The sequence below is a fragment of the Sus scrofa genome, chromosome 6 (assembly GCF_000003025.6).
Source record: "Sus scrofa isolate TJ Tabasco breed Duroc chromosome 6, Sscrofa11.1, whole genome shotgun sequence".
Lineage (NCBI taxonomy): Eukaryota > Metazoa > Chordata > Mammalia > Artiodactyla > Suidae > Sus > Sus scrofa.
The window spans coordinates 108,663,254-108,685,857 of NC_010448.4; the positions used below are offsets into that span (position 1 = coordinate 108,663,254).

Here is a 22,604-nt window from a genome sequence, read left to right on the forward strand (position 1 = left end):
TATGCCGCGGGAGTGGCCCAAGAAATAGCAACAATAACAACAACAACAACAACAACAACAACAAAAAGACAAAAAAAAAAAAAGAAAAAAGAAAAAAGAAAAAAAATCATAACGGGGGAGTTCTTGTTGTGACTTAATGGGTTAGGAATCCGACATAGTGTCCATGAGGCTGTGGGTTTGATCCCTGGCCTCCTTCGGTGAGGTAAGCATCTGGTGTTGCCGAACTCTGGCATAGGGCACAGATGCGGCTTGGATCTGGCATTGCTGTGGCTGTGGTGTGGGCCAGCAGCTGCAGCTCAGATTTGACCCCTAGCCTGGGAACTTCCATATGCTACAGGTGCAGCTATTAAAAAAAAGTTGTTTTTTTTTTTTTAAGTTTAAAAAAATTGTAATTGGTATTTTGCAAGGAGAGCCACGAGGGAGATGTAAATATCAGGACTTAGTAATTTATTTATTTATTTATTTATTTAATTAATTTTAGGGCTGCACTCATAGCATGTGGAAGTTCCCAGGCTAGGGGTGGAATTGGAGGTGCAGCCGCCTGTCTACACCACAGTCAGGAGCAACCTCAGGATCTGAGCCATGTCTGCAACCCACACGGCACCTTGTGGCAATGCCGGATCCTTAAATCCACTGAGCAAGGCCAGGGTTCAAACCCACATCCTCATGGATACCAGTGGGGTTCATAACCCACTGAACCAGAATGGGACCTTCCAAGACTTAGTAATTTTAAAGGTCTATTTTGCATTAGCCAAAAGATACTCTTTCAAGTCTCTCCTTAGTACAGTAGCACTGTGATGTGAAGTGGTGTTTAGCTCTTGGGCTGCTCTGCCCTTACACTGAACAAACAGGGCTGGAGCTGGCCTGCAGGCGTACCTCCAGTTTTCGAGTGCCATCTTTCTTGGGGAGGATCCCACATATTTCAGACGCCTGCAGGCTGTGAGACATGGCGGGGGAAGAGGGCACAGCCCCGCAGCCCTGGGCTTCTTGATTGGAGATGCTTCCAGTATGGAGATGCTTTGACAGGTAACCACTGCTCTCTCCTGATTCTCAGGATGTCAGTGTGACATTGGTGGAGCCGTCACCCCCATGTGCAGTGGGCCCTCCGGAGTCTGCCAGTGCCGAGAGCATGTGGTGGGAAAGGTGTGCCAGCGGTGAGTCTTCCAGGAGGTCCCTTCCCTTTCTGCTGTCCTCAAGGCTCTCTCAGAATGTCCCATCCCTGCTGATGGCTCTGGGGGAGAGAGGAGTGGTTGGTCCCAAGGCTAGAGGGCAGGTGAAGACCATTTGCAATCTGGACACTGGTCAGTGAGTCCAATTAAAGCAGGAGGTAAGGTGGCCCTACTCACGTTCCACTTTGCAGGTCAGAGTGGCCTCCCCGAAAAGTTCCCATAGATTTCAGAAAGCCTGGAAGGCGAGACTCGGGTTGGAGGTAGGAGGTGGGATCCGCAGCCAAACCTCCGTGTAAAAGTCACAGCCTGGAAGGAGTTCCAGTTGTGGCACAGTGGAAACGAATTCGACTAGGAACCCGGAGGTTGTGAGTTTGATCCCTGGCCTTGATCATCCGGTTAAGGATCTGGCGTTGCCCTGAGCTGTGGTGGTTGCAGATGTGGCTCAGATTCTGCGTTGCTGTGGCTGTGGTGTAGGCCAACAGCTGTAGCTGCGATTCAACCCCTAGCCCGGGACGCTCCATATGCCATGGGTGCAGCCCTAAAAAAGCCAAAAAAAGTCACAGCTTGGGAGTTTCTACTGTGGCACTACTGGATAGCTGATTGGCAGCATCTTGGGAGCTCTGGGACACAGGTCTGATCTCTGGCCCGGCATAGTGGGTTAAGGATCCACCACAGTTGTGGCATAGGTCAAGACTGTGGCTCGGATCTGATCCCTGGCCTGGGGAACTTCATATACCATGGGGCAGCCCAAAAAAGAAAAACAAAACAAAACAAAAAGACGTCATAGCCAGGGGGTGCCCAGCAGATGCAATTCCTTCTTCCTGGGGACCTTGACTGTGGGGACTGGGGGGGTCAGAAAACTTGGGAAGACGAAGTCCCTCTTCTCACACAGAAGCCAATTAAAATGAACAGTAGGAGCCTGAGACCCCAGAGGACCTGTAGCAGGTGTGGCCCACGCCATCTTTTTGTCTTGCCTATTTAGCAATTTCTTCATTTATCCTAAACCATAATCCATCATAATTTCCTATAGCAGAGGGAAGAAAAAATTAATTTTTAATATCCCCACTTTTTTTTGTCTTTTGCCCTTTCAGAGCCGCACCTGAGGCATGTGGAGGTTCCCAGGCTAGGGGTCGAATCAGAGCTGTTTCTGCCAGCCTATAACCACAGCCACAGCAACACAGGATCCGAGCCACGTCTGTGACCTACACCACAGATCCTTAACCCACTGAGCGAAGCCAGGGATCAAACCTGCAACCTCATGGTTCCCAGTCAGATTCCTTAACCACTGAGCCATGACGGGAACTCCAATATCCTGACTTTTAATCATACACTAGAAACTCTGTGAAATGCATCCTTTTCTAAATCTCAAGCATCTCCACTGCTTCTGCCTTGTCAACAGGTTAAAAAGGAGGTCTTTAATGCCAGCAAGCTGACTGTCTGTGTTGAACATGGTTCTTCTCTCCTCTCCCTCAGTGCTTCCAACATTTGAATTCCCAGAATCACAGCAGCCCAGTGAGCTGTCTTCCCTGTTTCTAAATGGCAGTGACAGGGGGCCTGGTGATCAAATGTATGTGCACAAGAGCACGTCTGTACTTTTGTTTTCCCACAGATGTGTGAGGCTCAGAAGGACCTGAGGAAGTTCTTAAATTGCTTCAGAAACATTTTCCATCCCTGTTTTTACCTCTTTCCAACTTCCTGTTGATAAAGTGACCTTTTCCCCTACTTAACAAGCAGGAGTTTTTTTTTCTCTTTCCAGGTCTGTAGGTGATCGGCTATTTTTGGAGTTGAAATAATGCAACTGAATAGGAATGAAATTACCCACCCTGAGGCCAAAATACTGACTTTTGACATTACAGCCAGTGCATGTATATATGTAATTAAGGGTGTCCTTTGATTTAGTGGTAAACAATAACTGAACTAAAAGGAGGAAACCAGCAACATAAGGGCCACGGCACCTTTCTTCCCTGTTGATAATTCTGCGTCTTTTTGTCCAGATTCTTTCATACCTTTGTTTCTTACGAGTTTACAAAGCATTCACATTCACTTTGTTTTCTAAATAGTTTTGTGATAATGTAATATGTGTTCATTGTAAAATTTTAATAACTACCTAAAGGTAAAAAGGCAAGAAAAACCTTCATTCTGCCACCAAGAAATAACCCCATTTTGGAGTTCCCTTGTGGCTCAGTGATTAACCTGATTAATATCCATGAGGATGCAGGTTCAATCTCTGGCATTGTCCAGTGGGTTAAGGCTCCAGTGTTGCTGCAAGCTGCAGTGTAGGTCAAACGTGGCTCAGGTCAGGTCTCGCCATGGCTGTGGCATAGGCTGGCAGCTGCAGTTCCAATTCAACCCCTAGCCTAGGAACTTCCATATGCCACAGGTGTGACCCTAAAAAGACCAAAAAAAAAAAAAAAAAAAAACCCTTTTAATATTTTCGTATTTTTTAGGCTTCGCATGAATAAAAATTATTATTATATTGTCATATAATTTATAGCAATTTCTTCACATGATGTCATGAACATTTTCCACTGTAATTTAGTGTTCCAAATATTAGTTGTTACATAATATTTAATACTTTCTTTGATTATTTCATAATTGTACATTTATGTTTCCGTTTTCCCCATTATAAGCATTCTTTTATGTTAATTTTTGACACTATAAAATCCTTCTTTAGAATATATTCCTGGAAGTAGAATTATTGAGTCATTGAGAATGAAGATTTTTTGGGATCTTTGTAAATTACTTCCAGAAAAATAGTAAGCATTCCTAATTCTACTTGCGATATAGGAGCCTGCCCTTTTATTTCCTTTGACTAACTGGTCTTTATGGCTTTAAACCATTAGTGGCTATTAGCTTGTGATTAGATTGTCAAAATGTGCCATTTGGAAGAACTTCAAGTGGTTTGAATATAAAATGTCACCCAAGTGATAGAATATTTTTGATCCTTCACTTTGACCAATGTTACTGGACTCTTGAAAGGAATCCATTTATGGGCATATAGTTTAAGAGGAAGACATCTAAAAGTCATTCTAATGATCAAAATATATGTATATATAGAGGAAATGTATCTAACTGGTAAACTTAGCATATGAAGTATTTCTTGTCCTGTTCACTATTGTGTCTATGGAACCTGGCAACAGAGGCTGGCATAGATATTATTATTTGTGTAATCAATGACTGTAAGTATATAAATGAATGACTTAATAGTAAATAACCCAATTTGACTTTGCCGAATTGTTGGCAACTACCTAGAACATTTGAAAGGATGCGGCCACTACGGGTTGTTCTAAAGGACTTTCTCATTTGACTGCTTAGAATGAGGAGGTGATGGGTGTGTTTTCTGTAAATGTTCACCTGAGCGAAAGCAATAGTTTAGAGAAAAAGCTGGGGGTCCCCTGCTTGTCCTCATTTAATGCATTCCGTCAGTTTGGTGGAAGTTCTTTCAGCAATAGTTATGGGGATTAAAGCATATTGGGGTTATCAATGAGCCTCACTTGCTGTATCCACGATTACTTTTATCTATAAAAGACCCGAGAACAACTACTATTTCCCGGATCTGCACCATATGAAGTATGAGATTGAAGATGGCACTGCACCTGATGGAAGAGCACTTCGGTTTGGATTTGATCCCCTGGAGTTTCCTGGGTTCAGCTGGAGAGGTTATGCTCAGATGACCACACTGCAGGTGAGTAGCCGGGTTGAGGTTGGGGAACAATCTCACGGCACCACAGACCGTTTCTTTACCCACAGCCTCTCAGAGAATCCCCTAAAAGTGGATGCTCCCCAAAACTGACTCCAAGATTCTTGTTCTCCCAAATATGGATGCAGCTCGAGAAGCGGATTTTGATAAGCATCCATATCGATTTCACAGCTTACTGTTACTTAGATTTGGTCACCAAATCAGAAAATGAAGAGATGAAAGAAAGATGGTGTTTATCTCTGGGAACTTTTTATAAGATGTTTCCCAAACAAGATTAAACTTTAATGTAAGAGACATTTTTCTTTCTTTTTTTGCTTTTTAGGGCCACACCCTGGGCATATGGAAGTTGCCAGGCTAGGGGTCGAATTAGAGCTGTAGCTGCCGACCCACACCACAGCTATGGCAACAGCAACACTGTGGGATCCGAGTCGAGTCTGTGACCTACACCGCAGCTCATGGCAAAGCAGGATCCTTAACCCGCTGAGCAAGGCCAGGGATCGAACCCGCGTCCTCATGGATACTAGTGGGGTTCGTTACCACTGATCCACAGTGGGAACTCTGAGAGCCATTTTCTTTAAAGCCATTTGTGGAGAATAAAAATGAGTTGATGTAAAAAATTCTAGTAAAGCTTATGTTGCTGATCTTTGAAAATTTTTTTTTCTTTTTTAAATTGTTCAAAGTTTTACTTTTTATTAACATCCACCCTCTTCAATAGAGTCTGCATTCTTTAAAGTTGTTTTTAATGATGACGTCTGTAACAGCATAAAAAACAAACTGCACATTCTTGGTGTCTGTGGCACAGGTGAAGTGGGTATAGATCTCCTTGGTATCTTTCCTTCTGTTCAGATCTTCAAACTGGCAAAAAATTTTTTTTTGTCTTTTAAAACCTCTGAATTACTATATGAATAGAAACTAAGATAAAGGTGGTATTTTAGTCCATGGTGTTTCATTTTTCTTTCCCACCTTTCTGCCGTCCTTCGTTTTCTCTACTGTATTCATCTTTCTTGGCTTTGCCGTGGAATAATTAAGGAACTTAACGCATTGTCTGTTTACCTTTAGAATTTATACAACATTTGTAACCAAACATTTCTGTAGAGTCATTGAATAGCTTTGTCCTCAGGATTTCTCTTTGAGGCTGGTCTCTTCAAGCTGTGTTTCTCAGTGGAAAAACTGAGAATAAAAGAGGCCAATTGATGACAACGGTAACTCAGTGTGTCCTTAGAAGATCCAGAACTAGTAGTACGTGCTGTTTCTGTCTCAGTCAGTCCTTAGAGAAACGGGCAGGATCACAGTTCCCAATAGAGGCCCCATTGATTCTAACGTTGCTTCTTGCCTGGCCAAGCCCCCCATCTAGGCTGCCTTTTGTTAGCAATACCAGGGTCTAAGACGTTTCACTGTTTTCTCCTTCTCCCCAGGGAACAGCAATTCTGTTTCTTTTCTTTTTCTTTCTTTCTTTTTTTTTTTTTTTTTTTGTTGTTGTCTTTTTGCCATTTCTTGGGCCGCTGCTGCAGCATACAGAGGTTCCCAGGCTAGGGGTCAAATCGGAGCTGTAGCCACTGGCCTACTCCACAGTCACAGCAATGCAGGATCTGAGCCACGTCTGCAACCTACACCACAGCTCACGGCAATGCTGGATCCTTAACCCACTGAGCAAGGCCAAGGATCGAACCTGCAACCTCATGGTTCCTAGTCGGATTCGTTAACCACTGAGCCACGACGGGAACTCCCAGCAATTCTGTTTCTTTAGTTCCCCGATCTTATTTCATTTTTCAGAAAAAAAGCAGTCCATCCCACTGCGTCATAATAAGATGTGAATGACGAAGAGCCCAATCAAGGTAGATACCTCCTCACAGCTGTTTACAGTTTGAAGGAATAGCTGATTAACACAAAGGATGGGAGGTCCCCCAAGGCTGGAGTTCCCATTGTGGCTCAGCAGTAACGAACTCGACGAGCATCCATGAGGATGTGGGTTCCATCCCTGGCCCCTCTCAGTGGGTTAAGGATCCAGTGTTGCTGTGAGCTGTGGCGTAGGTTGCAGATGTGGCTCAGATCTGGTGTGGCTGTGGCTGTGGTGTAGTCTGGCAGCTGCAGGTCTGATTCGACTCCTAGCCTGGGAACTTCCATATGCCACAGTGTGGCCCTAAAAAGGCAAAAAACATGAACACAAACAGAACCCACAGAGGATGGATTTCTCTGCAAGTCCAGAGGACTTGGGTGGTGTTCCTCGAGTCACCACTTACTTTGCCTTTAATACATTCTTGCATTTTTATTTTCCAACTTAGAACTAACCCTTAAACATGAATTCCATCAAATTGGAGAGACCAGTTGAAGTTCCTCAGTGTGAGCCAGCTGCAGCTCTTGCCCCCAGAGGGCATCCGTCTTTATTGTCACAGATGTCTCATTCAACAAGAGTCCCCATCATTTTAACCAAAGGAGCTGGAGGGAAGACCCAAAGAACAACTTAGAAATTTCCACATTTCATGAACTTTCCTGGGCCGCAGCTGGAACTGGACATGTACTCTGTGGTTCAGAATTAAACCAATCTAGCCTCTCCTTCAAGATCATGGGCTGAGCAACACTTAGACAGCATTGTGGAAGCAAAGAGACCTGGGGACCAACAGCACCCCCTCTCCCCAGCAAAGAGCCCACATTCTCCTTGAGTAGGGCTTGAGATGAATGCCATATGGTTTAGCAGGTGTATTTTAGGTGCATTCAGATTTCATCACTGATGTGCTTGGGTCTTAGAACCTTTCTTTAGCCACCACTGGTTTCTGGGACTGTTTCAAATGTTACCTTTGTGAAGTGGACTCTGGGTGTTGGGGTTGAATAATACACTTTCTGTCCCTTCTCCTCTGCCTTTTTATTTCTCTCAGCCAGTGATGGTTGCCTCTGTCACTGTGGCTTTCTCTAAACGAATCCAGCTAACATTCTGCTCTGTCTGCCTGATTACTAAAGGGTTGAAAGAGGATCTCGGTTGCTGAGGGAGTGCGTTTTCACTGTAACTTTAATTGTAAGTGATTTTAATTTATTATCTGACTTTCCTCTTTTCATCTTCCACAGAGTTATTGGTCTCGTTGAGCAGGTGTATGTGTGTGTGTGTATGTGTGTGTGTGTGTAATTCACTACAAACCCAGTAGTGAAACTGAATCAAATCACCGTATGGCTAGCATTTCTTTAACCCAGTTGTCTCTTCTATTCTTCATGATTTTTGTTTGTTTGTTTTTTGTGTTTTTCAGAATGAAGTAAGGATTGTGATGAACGTGGGGAAGTCAAGTCTCTCCTTGTTTCGTGTTGTTCTGAGATATATTAACCCTGGAACTGAAGCAGTATCTGGCCGTGTAACTATTTATCCATCCTGGGCTAAGGCAGGTAGGTAAATTTTCAAGTCTTTTTTGGGTAAAGAAGTGATTAACGAGTGAAACATTTTCCCCAGTTTTCCTAAAGTTGACTTCTTTAGAAAACACAAAGCCCAGGATATAGTCTGACTGTGACACCATACTCTGTCCTTTGTACCTCTGTAATCTCTAAACACTCTTCATATTTAAATTGTGCTGTTAAACTTGTTATTAACTGTCAATAAAAACCAAGGGGGAGGGGGAGGGAGTGGGGTGGATTGGGAGCTTGGGGTTAATAGATGCAGACTATTGGCTTTGGAATAGATTAGCAATGAGGTCCTGCTGTGTAGCACTGGGAACTATGGTCACTTATGATGGAGCCTGATAATGTGAGAAAAAAGAATGTATGTGTATGTGTGACTGGGTCACCACACCGTGCAGTAGAAAATTGACACAACACTGTAAACCAGCTATAACGGAAAAAAAAAAAATCATTATATAAAAAAACAATCAATAAAAATCTGTGTACCTTGGCTGTAGCCTATGGGTTATGATATCACCACAGGGCAAAGCTAATTTATAACCCCTGCAGGTAAAGTGGGTGTCACCTTGGTGGTGTCACTTGAGAGGCCTTGAAATTCTCCCACTGTTTCAGGCAAACCAAGCAATTCCGGGAGAAATGGGTGAGGATAGGAATTTTTAAGATGAGCTGTGGTAAAGCATGAAGCCCAAGACAGCTCCAGGGAGGAACCTGCCAGCCTCCTTGAGGGATTCCCGAGAGCAGAGGGGGAGCCCGGGCAGAGAGGAGGCCTGGACGTCTGTTGTGCAAGAAACAGAGTCCAGGAATAGACGACTGGGAATTCCACAAGGACGCAACCTGGTGCCAGTGGAAATCTTATTTAGGACCAAAATTGAAGCGTCTTCGTTTCTTATCCACAGTCGAGTCGGACTTGGGGGAAGAACTGATGATCCCAAGTTGTGTCAGCCCAGCTTCTGAGGCTGGAGGTGGGAGCTACTAAGCAGAGGAAGAGCTGGCAACTTGCTTTGCGTTTACAGAGTACTTGGGCATCCGTTTCCTCATATGTTAAGAACTCTGTGAACTGAGGACGAGTAATGAGAAAGCAGCTGAGAGATGTAGTAAATGGCCTGAGCACACAGCCGGTCTTTGCAGATGAGTCCCAGCCTTCAGACCCCAGACTCTTCCTAATAGATCCCCTGGCTCCCAGGTGGCAATGCCACCAGCCGTTTGCCCTCTGGGAACTCAGTTGGAATACATTGTGATTTTTTTTTTTTCTTGTCCTCTGGGACACCTTTCCTACACCCACCCCTCCATGGGAGTCAGGGGCCCCCACTGTGTATTCCTGAAGTAATCTATGCCTCCTTTCAATACCCCTGTCCATGCTGCTCTGTATTCTCTTCTGGTCTGTAACCCCTCATCTCCCCGTCCCCACAACTGGGGAGCAGAAGCCATTCTGACTGTTGTCACTGCCTTGTCCCCAGAACCGAGCTCCAGCCCTGACACATAATGGGCCCCGTAGATAATCATAGGACAGGAGAGTGAATGCAAGTCTTTGGAGTAAACATTTCTTCTAAAGAACAAGCCTCCAATGGACTTAGATGCTACAGTTCTACTTGTTTCTGACCCTTCTACACAGGGTCCTCCACTTGTTTAATGCAGAAGAAAACAATGCATCCTGAAAGCAAACAGGAAACAATTTTTTCTTATTTCAAAGTGAATGCCTGTTCTTCAACAGAAATTTTTTTTTTTTTTTTTTTTTTGGCCTCTGCACATGGAGGTTCCTGAGCCAGGAGTTGAACTCTTGCCATAGCAGTGACCATGCCAGATCTGTAATCACTAGGCCAACAGGGAACTCCAGACATTTAAAAATTTAAAATTACATATAAACAGGGAGTTCCTGTCATGGCTCAGTGGTTAATGAATCCCACTAGTATCCATGAAGATGCTGGTCCAATCCCTGGCCTCCCTCAGTGGGCTAAGGATCTGGTGTTGCTGTGAGCTATGGTGTAGGTCGCAAATGAGGTGTGGATCCCATGTTGCTGTGGCTGTGATGTAGGCCAGCAGCTACAGCTCCGATAGTCAACCCCTAGCTTAGGAAATTCCATGTGCTGTAGGTGTGACCCATAAAAAAAAAAAAAAAAGACAAAAAAATTACATTTAAACAAAAAAACAGAAAGAAAAATATCTTAATATCTAATGTGTTGTATAGAATACTTCCTATGTGCCAAGAACTTTTCTAAGCCGTTTACACGAATTAACATATTTAATAAATTTTAAAAATCACTCACAACCCCAGCAGTTACTGCCAACACCTTTGTATCTTTCTAGTCTATTTGATACATAAATATATGCATGCATGCCATTATTTAAAATAAGATCAGTAAATCTGATCAGTACATATGATCAGTAAACCCTCTGAAGCTTTTTCAGATGTAAACTGAATGTTCAAAGCTGAATATCTAATACCAGAACACTGACTGCTAGGAAAATGCCCTCAGCAATTCTTTGTGTTTCTGATAGGTGTTGCTCAAAGCAAAGAGATCATCTTCCAGCCGAGTAAGGAGCCAGCCTTTGTCACCGTACCCGGAAATGGTTTTGCAGACCCGTTTTCGATTGTACCAGGGACGTGGATTGCTTGTATTAAGGCAGAGGGAGTCCTCCTGGTAAGAGATGGTTCTGAGAGAAGCTTCCTCCCCGCTTAGAGATGGTCCATCCACAGTGACCCACAGTGACCAACAGACTGAAAACTCCTAGTTGATTCCCTTGTAAACACAGGAACCTATGATGACATTTGCCCTCCCGGGACATAACAACATAGGAATTAAAATAGCTCTTATATTCTTCCAGCCAGCTTTCATAGGCCCCCCAATTTTTTTTTCAACTCATAATGACTCAAAGTTATCAAAATAAATGTGAAACCTTCATGAGCATATGTCCCAGCCTTTCAAAAGTTTCTTTGGGGGAGTTCCTGTCATGGCTCAGCAGTAACTAACCCGACTAGTATCCATGAGGATGTGGGCTCAATCCCTGGCCTCGATCACTGCGTTAAGGATCTGAAGTTGCTGTGAGCTGTGGTGCAGGTCGCAGACTCGGCTCGGACCCCTCGCTGCTGTGGCTGTGGTGTAAGGGCCGGCAGCTGCAGCTCCAATTTAACCCCACGCCTGGGGAACTTACCTATGCTACTGGTGCAGCCTTATTTTTTTTTTTTTTTTTTTTTTTTTTTTTTTTTTTTTTTTGGGCTCTGCGCTATGGGTTCCAGCTAGGGTTATGAGCTGTAGCTGCAGCTATGCAAGCCACAGCAACGGGATCCGAGCCGTCTGCACTACACAACTCACGCAACGGATGTTAACCATGACAAAAAAAACCTATGGTTATCGATTCGTTAACATGCGCACAGGAATCCGGCAGCCTTAAAAAAAAAAAGTTTCTTTGGGATTTTTTTCACCAGGAATCAGAAGGGCATTAAAAAAAAAAAAATCAACCTCAGAATTCCCTGTGGCTCAGTGGGTTGAGGATCCAATGTTTTATTGCTGTGTCTCAGACCACTGCTGTGGCATGGGTTTGATCCCTGGCCCAGGAACTTCCACATGTCATGGATGTGACCAGAAAAAAAAAAAAAAAAAAAAACAGCCTCTCTGGGAATTATGCAGAAGAAATCAGAAGGAGCTGGGAGAAAAGAAGGACCTCAAGTCAGTGAAGCTCTTGGTGGTGGGAGGAGAAGGGAGAGGCTGGAAGGGCTGGTGCTTCTCTGTAACTCACTTTCTGCCTCCTTCTGCCTTGACTGAGGCAATAGCAACACCACAGCAGATGGCCTTGGACAAAGAGCTCCTTGCCAGGGGAAGGGCTGTGTCCTTGCACATTAATGGAACAGCCAGAGAGACCCGGAGGCTGCAGGGGGTGAAACTGCCATCTCAAATAACTGTCCTTGATATTTGCTTTCCCTTATAGCAAGGTCTTTGCAAAATTGTCTTTGGCAATACTTGGTTCCATGCACTCCGAGCGGAGGATAGAAAGCTTTTCCTTCCAGTACCACCCTTTTGACTGGCGACATTAGCAGATCTCAGGCAAATCTCTTAACTGCAAGCCTGCCCTGTAACAAATCAGAAGGAGCTAGGGGAAGAGATGATGCATCCAGTAGGGACCATGCTTATCCACATAGGTCCTTGCCAAATCTGGGATCTTACAAAGATCATGTGACAGTTTAAACTGTTCTTACATTTCTTGGTAGAAAGCTTTGTTGCTTTCCTAAGGATAACGTTCTTACAGATGTTAGAAATGAGGAAGAGGAAAATTCCATTGAGGCCAGTTACGGGCCACAAAGTTGGACTAAGGGAAAGAAGAAGTTCACAAGAGCAGTTACGGTTTAGGCATGGAAGATGCTTCAGGACGTTTTGTCACTGCAACTGTGTCGTCATTCGTGTGTGTGCAACTCTATTATGACCTAATTTTCTCTAAAAATATTTTATCGTGCACCTATTATCAACCTTTACTGCTTGAGGATCTATGGGGCCATAAGGTAATGAGGAGATATGGTCCCAACCTAAGGGAGCCCACTGATAGAGCAATAACCATGTTTCAATTAAAATCCCCTCGAATCGTAAGACCACAGTGATGGACCACCGAGCCCTCCTTTACCCTCCTGTGCCTTCTCATCTTCTCCATTCCAGACAAATTGCGGGCTGAGAGGAGAGAAGCCTTGCAGCCTGGGTCTGAGTCTCTCACGGGTGGAGGGGCAGCCCCCCCACCCCCCCCCCCCGCAGATAGACAGTGATGCCAGGATTGCCGGGAAGTGTCTCCAAAGCCCAGGCTCTGTCCTTTCCTAAAGAGCAGCTTCTCTGACTTCACGCTGTGGGCTCCTCTTGGCATCCTCTGTGGAACATGTTCTTCCTCGCCTGTCCTAGGACAGGCTGGAGGCCAGTTTCAGGCGATGATTCACCAGGACCACAAGACATCACTTTTTATACGAAGCCAGGAGAACGTGGCTCTGGTGTGGGAATAAAAAGCCATAATACAGGAGTTCTTCCCATTGTGGCTCAGCGGGTTAAGAACGTGGCTAGTACCCATGAGGATGCAGGTTTGATCCCTGACCTCCCTCAGTGGGTTAAGGATCCGACATTGCCCCAAGCTGCAACGTAGGTCACACATGTGGCTGGGATCTGGCGTTGCTGTGGCTGTGGCATAGGCTGCGGCTGCAGCTCCAATTCGGCTCCTGGCCTTGAAAGTTCCATATGCGCAGGGACAGCCCTAAAAAGAAAAAAAAAGAAGCAGCAGTAGTACACGACCTACAGCTCAGGTTCTATAGAGATGAAGGCAACTAGTATGTCCAAGAAACATTTTATCAATTGACAGTTTGTCATCATCTTTATTTTTGAATTTATAAGCAACCCAAAAGAGATGGTAAAATTTCCCGAGATTTGAAAATAGAAATGTTTGCCTGAGGCACTTGCCTCAATGCTTAAAGCGCTGTTACAGGTGGCTCTGTGTGTTCTGATGACTCAGAACAAATCAGTTGATAAGGAGAGTTTAACTAGAGAGCTTCACCTGGTTATTATTAATTTAGCTAGTATGTTTAGCTATTTTATGACTAATGTGGGGCTGCCTTCCTAATGAGTAATCATGCTTTTCGTCCTTATTTATACCTAGGACTACCTGGTGCTGCTCCCCAGGGACTACTATGAGGCCCCCTTGCTGCAACTGCCAGTCTCAGAGCCGTGTGCCGACACAGGACCTCCCCAGGAGAAGTTAGTATGGGCAGCAGGTGCATTATCAGGGTCCTGTAACTCAGGGGGGCCTTGGGTGCAAGGATTCTCAGTAGGCGTCAGCATGACAACTGCAGCAGGATGCTCTGGTTAATTACTTAATTGTGGTTTTTTTCTGTGGCAGTGACTGTCTTCCATGTAAGACCCATAAAGTGCTATGCACACCCTAGCTGGGGCTTAAGAGTGATTCTCATCCTCTTGCATTGCAAGTGGCGATGCATGCCTAAGTAATAGCCTCAGCGTCATGCATCCGATGAGGGGAAGAGCTTAAAATGGAATCTAGGTTTGTGGACTTTTGCTTCTTCCATTCCTCCTGCCAGTGAGAACTTACCACCTGATTCCTGGGGTTGGCACTTAGTAAGGGTTTGTAGAAGAAGGATGAGTGAGTGAGTGAATGAATGGAATGAATATGAGCCTTGGGGGTGCGCTGTGATGCTCTGTGTTATGTTCTCAGTTGTAACTATTGTATTTTGTTGTTGTTGTTGTTGAAGTTGCTTGCTTTACCAGCATTTGCCAGTGACCCGATTCCCCTGTGCCCTGGCTTGTGAGGCCAGCCACTTCCTGCTTGATGGGGAGCCAAGACCCTTGGCAGTGAGACAGCCCACCCCCGGACACCCAGTCATGGCAGACCTCAGCGGGAGAGAGGTGGGGCAGCTTTTTCTCAACTGTCAAAGCTATTACTACCTCTTCATCTGTCTGCTGAAAACCCTTGGCCGCAATTGCTTCTTACACTTAGGGGAACCTGGAAGACTTCCTCCGAGGTGTTAATTAATGGTGTACGAGTTCCTGATTCGGGCTGGAGCTGGGCAGTCCACCCCACTGAACTAGCTAGAACTAGTCTCCAAGCATGTTCTAAACCCTTGGGGAACATGGGTGACCACAGAATCTTTTCCTTTTGATTCTCAAGACTTATAAGGGAGCATCCTGTTCTACCTGATTCAGGGCAAGATCTCTCTAAAAGGCCTCCAGAAATTACACAGCTTACCCTAAAAGGATGCAGCGCTCACTTACTGTTCATCCCCTCAGGCCAGGCAATTTGTAACAGCTGAATTCCTTGAGCTCAGAATCTGGAATGGCTACGCCCAAAGGCACCTCCCTTATGGTTCAGAGGACAGGTAACTACAGGTCTTGGCATTACCTTTCTTCCAGTTCTTTCAGCCTCCAAACCATTTTAAGACTATACTATTTTAAGATCTGAGTTAGAAGTACTGTGTGTCAACAATATGAATAAGAACTCATTACCTCAAAATGAAGACATTGAAATAAAATTTCCTCCACAGTATTTCCTTTCTTACTTTCTACCATATTCTCTGTTTTGTATCCTTGAGGAAAATTTCCATTTGGGGAATTAAATCCGTGGAATGAAAATGCATACTGTATGGATTCTCATTGACCATTTAAGATGTATAACTACATTCGTAGCATTTTCAAGGTAGCAGTTACAAGATTTTAAGGAGATTTCTTTAGTCCTCATTTCATTTTATTTGAAGTTTTTTTTTTTTTTACAAAAAATATATTTCTTTTAACAAATAAAATATGCATGAAGAAAAATGAAATGATCTTACTTCCTCTCCATTCTAATACCCAGTCCACTGTCTCCGTACCCATTATGTGTGTGTGTGTACAGCTGCACACACATGCATTCGCATGTATACAAATATGCACGTGTGTGCATGTGTGTGTGTTTCCCACACAGCAGGGAGGTGCAGTTGGGGAGGGCTGAACTCCAGGAAGTAATGCTGGTGATTCATCAGGATGTGTCCTGCCTAACTTAGGCCAGGTCTGCAGCACTGAGCTGTGCTATTTGCATGATGCATAAAACTAAGCCCTGGACTGGCCAGTTTTATTTAACAGTCCTTTTTATTGTTTTATCTGAATGCTTACAGACTTGTGCTGTCTGATACAGTAGCCACGAGGCCTATGAAGCTATATGAATTTAAATTAAGTAACCTTAAGTAAAGCTAAAAATTCAGTTCCAGGAGTTCCCATTGTGGCTCTGCAGGTTAAGGACTGGATCTTGTCTCTGTGAGGATGCCAGTTCAACCCTTGGCCTGGCTTGGTGGGTTAAAGATCCTGCGTTGCCGTGGCTGTGTACAGGCTGGCAGCTCCAGCTCCAGTTTGACCCTTAGCCTGGGTACTTCCACATGCTGCAGGTGTGGCTGTAAAAAAAGAAAAAATAATTTAAAAATGCAGTTCCTCAGTCATGCTAGCCATATTTCAAGTGTTTAATAATCATATATGTCTAGTGGCCACCCTATTGGACAGCACAGATTGTAGACTATTTTTGCCATCAAAGAAAGCTGTTGCACAGCATTGATAGATACACTCTGCTAAAATTCAGAGACTAATAGAGTTAAAAGAGGTCTTAGGAATCAATTAATGTCCCTTCCTGTGAAAGAATTCTTTCTACGTTATCCTTTGTCAGGTATTTATTCATTTAGCCTCTGTTGAATACTTAACTTGATGGAGGACTCACTTCTTCTCTAGGTAGCACAATCCATTTTTAAATAAACTGTCATTACTAGAAAGTCCTTCTTTATATTAAGCCCAAATCTAATTGAGTATAATATCTAACTTTTGGTCCTCACAAGCCTCCTAGAGCAATGCAGAGTAGTCCTTTCTTCATTTTGGAGAAACGGTGTAGCGTGGTGGCTAAAGGGGGTAGCTCTGGAGTGAAACTACCTAGGTCATGTCTTGGTTCACCCCTAAGTAGCTGTGAAGTCTCCTTGGGCCTGAATTTACTTACATACAAAATAAGGAAAAGAAGAGTAGCTACCTTGTGGGTATTGTTCCATAAAATATTGCATGTGGGGCTCTTGCTGAGATGCCCTGCATACCAGGCTTGCTCAGGAACTATTAGCCATATTGCTATTCTATGTTCTATTCAGTCTCTGAACTGAAAGGAAGAGCAGCCCACTAAATCTCACTCATATGAAGGAGTGGGTTTTTTTTTTTTTTTTTTTTTTTTTTTCTAGAGACAGAGCGGTCTAGCAGGATTCCAAGGGCAGGAATGAGTGCATTCAGGTCTCCCAGGAACCCATGAGGAAAGGAGCTACCTAGCTGTCTTACAGAGGCTTTCCCTTCTCTCTCTGTGTTCTCCTCTCTGTCTACTGAGTTGTCTCCTTTACTTATTGTAGCTCTTTGTCTCACAGACCTGCCTTGAAGGCTGCTCTGGTCTCGTTCCTTGTTACCCCCAGCTCCAGCACTCATTGCCAGCTGAGTCTCCCTTTATTCTCTGTGAAAAAGAGAATCTGGACAATTCATCTTTTTAAGTCAAGCCTGTTGTACACCAGGCAAGCCTCTCTCTTGTAAATCAATACGTAGCTAGATTTTAAAATATTTCAATCCGATCATCTCTGTTTTACGTATGACTTTAATCCATTTATATTTGTTGTGATTACTGACATATTTGGACTTATTTTATCATCTTACTTATTTTGTTTAGTAGCTTTTTATTTCTCTTAAAAAACATGTCCCGATTTCTGTTTGATTGAGGCAGTTTTCTTTATCTCTGTGCTTGTTTTGTAGGTGTAGATTATTTCCCAGTATTTGTGATTATCCTTAATTTAAAATATGTTCTTAAGTATAAATTTTTCCAACAAAGTCTAAGGTTATTCAGTATTTGTTATTTTATTTATTTTTTTTTCTTTTTTGCCTTTTTAGGGCCACATCCGTGGCATATGGAGGTTCCCAGGCTAGGGATCTAATCAGAGCTGTTGCTGCTGGCCTACAGGACAGCCACAGCAACACCAGAACTGAGCCATGTCTGCAAACTACACCATAGCCACAGCAATGCCAGAACCGAGCCGCATCTGCCACCTACACTACAGCTAGAAGCAATGCAGGATCCTTAACCCACTGAGCAAGGCCAGGGATCCAACCTGCAACCTCATGGTTCCTAGTTGGATTTGTTTCCTCTGCACCATGATGGGAACTCCCTATTTTCTTATTCTTGACATGAACTTTAGGATGCTTATTTACCCATTATCAACCGATCTCCAAGTTATTTTTGTCCAGAAGTTTTATTTTAACTCTTTCTGCCAGACTTTCAGATGGATTATAAATTTCATCTCAGTTCAAATAATCACATACCCTCCCTTCCTGGTTTTTTTTTTTTTTTTTTCCTCTGCTCCATTTTTTCTTGGAGACGTCTCTCAGAATCCTTCATCTCTTTGCTTTGGAATGTAGTTTCTTGGCCCAAGGCACAGTTATAGTCTGAGATTTTTCATCACCACATCACCATCCTAGGTATTCTCTTTTCATTCAGTTGTGTTGGATCCTCTTTATCTTGACTATTGGAACGTCATCCTTTAATAAAAATTGCTTTCTCATTTTGGTACAGTATATCTCCAATGGCTTCCTGAGAAAGGACACGTAGGAGGTACATATTTTTTTTAGACCTTGCGTATCTGAAAATATCTTTATTCTACTCTCAATTTGATTTTTTTTTACTTTTTTTAGATTTAGATTCTAGATCAAAAATCATTTCTCTCCAGAATTTGATGACATGTCCCCATTCTAGTTTCAAATGTTGCTGTTGAAAAGTTATATTCTGATTCCAATCCCTTGGATACAACCTATTTTTCCTTTCCTAAAGTTTTTGGGTCATCTCTTTATTTCATTGTACTGAAATTTCACAAGGATGTACCTTGATAGAGGTAATGTTTCAACCAGTGTGCTGGGCTCTCAGCAGACCCTTTCAGCCTGACGGTTTCTCTGGGAAACTTGTCTTGAGTTATTTCTTTGATAAATTTCTTTATCTTTAATCCACCTTTCCATTCTCTTTGTTTTTTGTTTTGGGAGATTTCTAGATTTTTTTTCTTCTAACTCCACCCCAGCCTAGGCCCTACACACACACACAGACATGCGTATGCACACTCACGCACAGACACTTAGATTTCAGTGTTTTTTAGCCTGTTCAATTAGTTAACATTCATTTGCTTTCCGGCTTCCCCACTTTTGTATTTCTCTGTTCTGTTCTTTTCCTCCTTGCTATTTTCTTTTCTTTGTGGGTTTATGATTTTAAAAATATTTACCCTTATTTTCATGGATTTCTGAGAGGGAGGATTAATAAATATGTGTGCTAAATCCAGTATGTTTAACCAGAAGTTCTAGGATAGACTTTGGTTTGTGATATTCTGTTAATTTCATTATTATGTGTTTAGGTGCAGATTTATTTATTTTTGTTTATTAGTTTAATACTCAAATGCACTTTTAATATGAAGAGTCATGTCTTTCATCCTGGGAATTATCAGATAGTGTCTGTATATATATATATTACTTGGCTGCCAGCCCTTACATTTTCTTTTCTGGAAGTCAGACTGGAAGAATGTTAGAGCCTCTCAATCTATCTCCAAGCTGCTCTTTCATATTTTATATTTCTTTGGCTCTCTGTGCTGCTTTCTGGGTGACTTCTTCAAGACTTTTGGAATACATGGATGTTCTTTTTCTTTCTTTTTTTTAAAAGATATTTATTTATTTACTTATTCTTTCTCTTTTTAGGGTCGTACCCATGGCATATGGAGGTTCCCAGGCTAGGGGTCTAATCAGAGCTGTAGCCACCAGCCTACACCACAGCCACAGCAACTCGGGATCCGAGTTGCATCTGCAGCCTATACCACAGCTCACGGCAATGCCAGATCCCTAGCCCACTGAACAAGGCCAGGGATCGAAGCCACAACCTCATGGTTCCTGATCGGTTTTGTTTCCACTGCGCCATGATGGGAACTCCTGGAAGTTGATTTGGTTTGCTTATCAGCTTACTTTGAAAGAGATGTTTTTATCTCTCCTACTTTCTCTATGTCCGTCTGAGGCTAGTGGTTTTATAGTGCTTCTCTGGTTCTCTGGACCCTTAGCCTGGAGCCAGGCATTTCATTGTGCCAACCTCTATTATTGTGATGCTGGGGATAGTATAGATTCAGAGATGGAGTTAGTGGGTACTTAACCTAATTCTTGGTCATGCGGTCTCATCTTTGATCTTTGGCTCCCAAATTCCATAGCTTTTTTGTAAAGCTGAAACCCATATTGTCAATAATTTTTTTCAGCTTTTTATGATTTGAGGGAACCCTCGTCCTTTGCCTTCAAAACATGAGCCTGGATCTGGCCACTGTCTCATATGGAGCATTTTTAGTTCTCCTTACTTTGCATGTGCTGAACTGCTGATGCACACAGCTTGCTTCCAAACCAAGGGACAGCAGGCCCGTGACTTCAGCCACAGTGCCATTTCAGGTTTTTCTTTTCTTTATGTTCCATCATCTGTCTCCGTTTTTGTTTTTTTGTTTTTTGTTTTTTTGTTTTTTGCCTTTTAGGGCTGCACCATGGTATATGGAATTCCTAGGCTAGGGATTAAATTGGAGCTGTAGCCACCAGCCTACACCACAGCCACAGCAACTTGGGATCCGAGCCACGTCTTTGACCTACACCACAGCTCACGGCAATGCCGGATCCTTAACCTACTGGAGGGAGGCTAGGGATCGATCCCTTATCCTCATGGATACTAGTTGGGTTTGTTAACCGCTAAGCTGCAGTGGGAACTCCCATTTGCCTACTTTTAATCCCCAGCATAACTTTTTGTTTTTCTATTAAAACATTTTATCCATAGTTGTTGTCTCTTGGAGCAGAAGGGGTACAGTAAATGTGAATTCCTGTGCATTTTGAACTGGAAGTCACCCTTCATTTAAAAAATGCTGAGTTCTATTTTATTTTTATTAAAACCCTCGTTTCCCCACCCACAGTCTTTTAGCCACCAACCAATTACTCTTCACCCTTTCAAAACCAAGAATTGTCTACACTCACAATTTCTAATTCTTGACCTTCTGCTCACACCTCAACCCACATAGTCTGCCTTTCACCTCCCACTCTGTTACCTTTTTTTTGGGGAAGGCCAAGGTTTCCAATGATACCCTTGTTGCTAAATCCAATAGATATTTTCCAGCCTTCATGTATCCATCTGTTTAACTTCTCAGCAGCTTTCAATACTTGTTGAATACTCTTTCCATTTAAAAATACTCTCTTTCCTTGTTTTTCATAATTCAAGAGTAGTCCTGGATCTCTTCCTACTCCCTTGGCTGCTTCCTCAAAATACAATTTGCAGGAGCATCCTTCTCTGACTAGTCATTAAATGTTAGAATTTGTTGCGGCTCAGCCTTTGCCCTTGTCTTTTTACTCAGCAGTCTTTTGCTAGGCAGTCTTCTCCGTGTCTGTTGTGTTAGAGACCAAATCTACACAGATAACTCCCAAATTGGTATGTCCAGTCACGCCTCCCCTTATGTATGCAGAGCAGCATAACCAACTTCCTTCTTGACATTGCCTCTTAGATGTCTCAGAGTGATTTCGGATTCCATTTTAGTGGTCCCTACCTCAGAAAATGGTACCACCATCCCTCTACACACAAGAAGCAGAACTCTCATGGTCATCCAGGACTTATCCCACTCTCCCCATCAAAGTCAACCCACCCCTGACTGTATTTCCCAAACTTAAAATATTTCTACTTCTCTCCATCTGTCTTTCTTGTCCAGACATCTTGCATAAGGATCTCAGCAGTAGCCTCCTCATTCGCTCTTCCGTATCAGGTCTTGCTTATTGTATCTCCCAACTGTCCTCCATCCTATAATCAGCATCCTTACTTTGATAGAAATATCTGATCATCACTGACTTTCTCAGCCCACCCTCACATATACACAAGTGGAACATTACAATAGCATCTTATTGCTCTTAGGATGGAGATGAAAATTTCAGTGGCCTCTAAGCTCACCCCTCTCACCCCCCAATTTTATCATACCTCCCCCTGCTCTCTGTTCCTTGCCAGTGTGGCCTGCCTTCAGTTGCTTGGACTTACAGTATAGGCTTCCCTACAGCCTGGTATGTCGTAGGCTGTTCCTTCTGTCTGAATGCTTTTCCCTCTTCTCTTGGTCCAGTTATCTATTCCTCATCCTCCAGTGCTCAGCCTGGTTGTTGCTTCTTCAGGGAAGTCTCCCCCTCCCTACTCATCTTCCTGATAAGCTCAGGCACTCCCCTAGTCCTTCTTCTCAGCATTTGTCATATATCTCATTTTACATTGTATTTGTCTAATGATCTAATTATTTGATTAAAGTTTGTCTGAGGGCAGAGACCAAGTTCGTCTTGTTTACCATTGTATATCCGTCACTTTGCTTGGTGTTTAATAAGTATATTAGTAAGTGTATACTGACTAAATCATTTTGAATCCTTTTTGACACCAGGCATGTTAGTTATTCCTTCCAGTTTTATGTAGACAACAGATTCAATGCACCCACCTTTTTTTATGAAGTTGAAGTTCAGTAACACCACCCATAAAACGTGTGTGTATCCTCTTCACCAATAACTAGATAAGGATAGTTTTGTGCCACAAAGTGGGAAAGATCCTTCCAGATTGACACTGGTTCTATCAAAGTTCCCTTTTTTAAAGCTGTTATCAGTCATCTTCACAGGAGTGGGGTAGATCACTTTACAGTATTTGCATCTGTATAATTTAGAATTTCTTTTTTATTTATTTATTTATTTTTTTGTTTGTTTTGGCCACACCTGTGGCATGTGGAAGTTCCCAGGCCAGGGATCGAACTAGATGAACTAGTGCCACAGCAGTGGCCTGAGCTGCTGCAGTGA

General features: G+C 43.2%; 1 protein-coding gene across 2 annotated transcripts in view; it reads left to right on the top strand.

Moving 5' to 3' along the window:
• Positions 1 to 22,604, top strand: part of LAMA3 (laminin subunit alpha 3) — a 256,883-nt gene that overhangs the window by 114,436 nt on the left and 119,843 nt on the right. For both annotated transcript variants that reach the window (XM_003482042.4, XM_021096186.1), the window contains 6 exons: positions 1,055 to 1,154; positions 4,698 to 4,854; positions 8,106 to 8,238; positions 10,744 to 10,886; positions 13,867 to 13,964; positions 14,474 to 14,627. In XM_003482042.4, the coding sequence (XP_003482090.3) occupies positions 1,055 to 1,154; positions 4,698 to 4,854; positions 8,106 to 8,238; positions 10,744 to 10,886; positions 13,867 to 13,964; positions 14,474 to 14,627 (785 nt within the window). The remainder of the gene's footprint in view (positions 1 to 1,054; positions 1,155 to 4,697; positions 4,855 to 8,105; positions 8,239 to 10,743; positions 10,887 to 13,866; positions 13,965 to 14,473; positions 14,628 to 22,604) is intronic.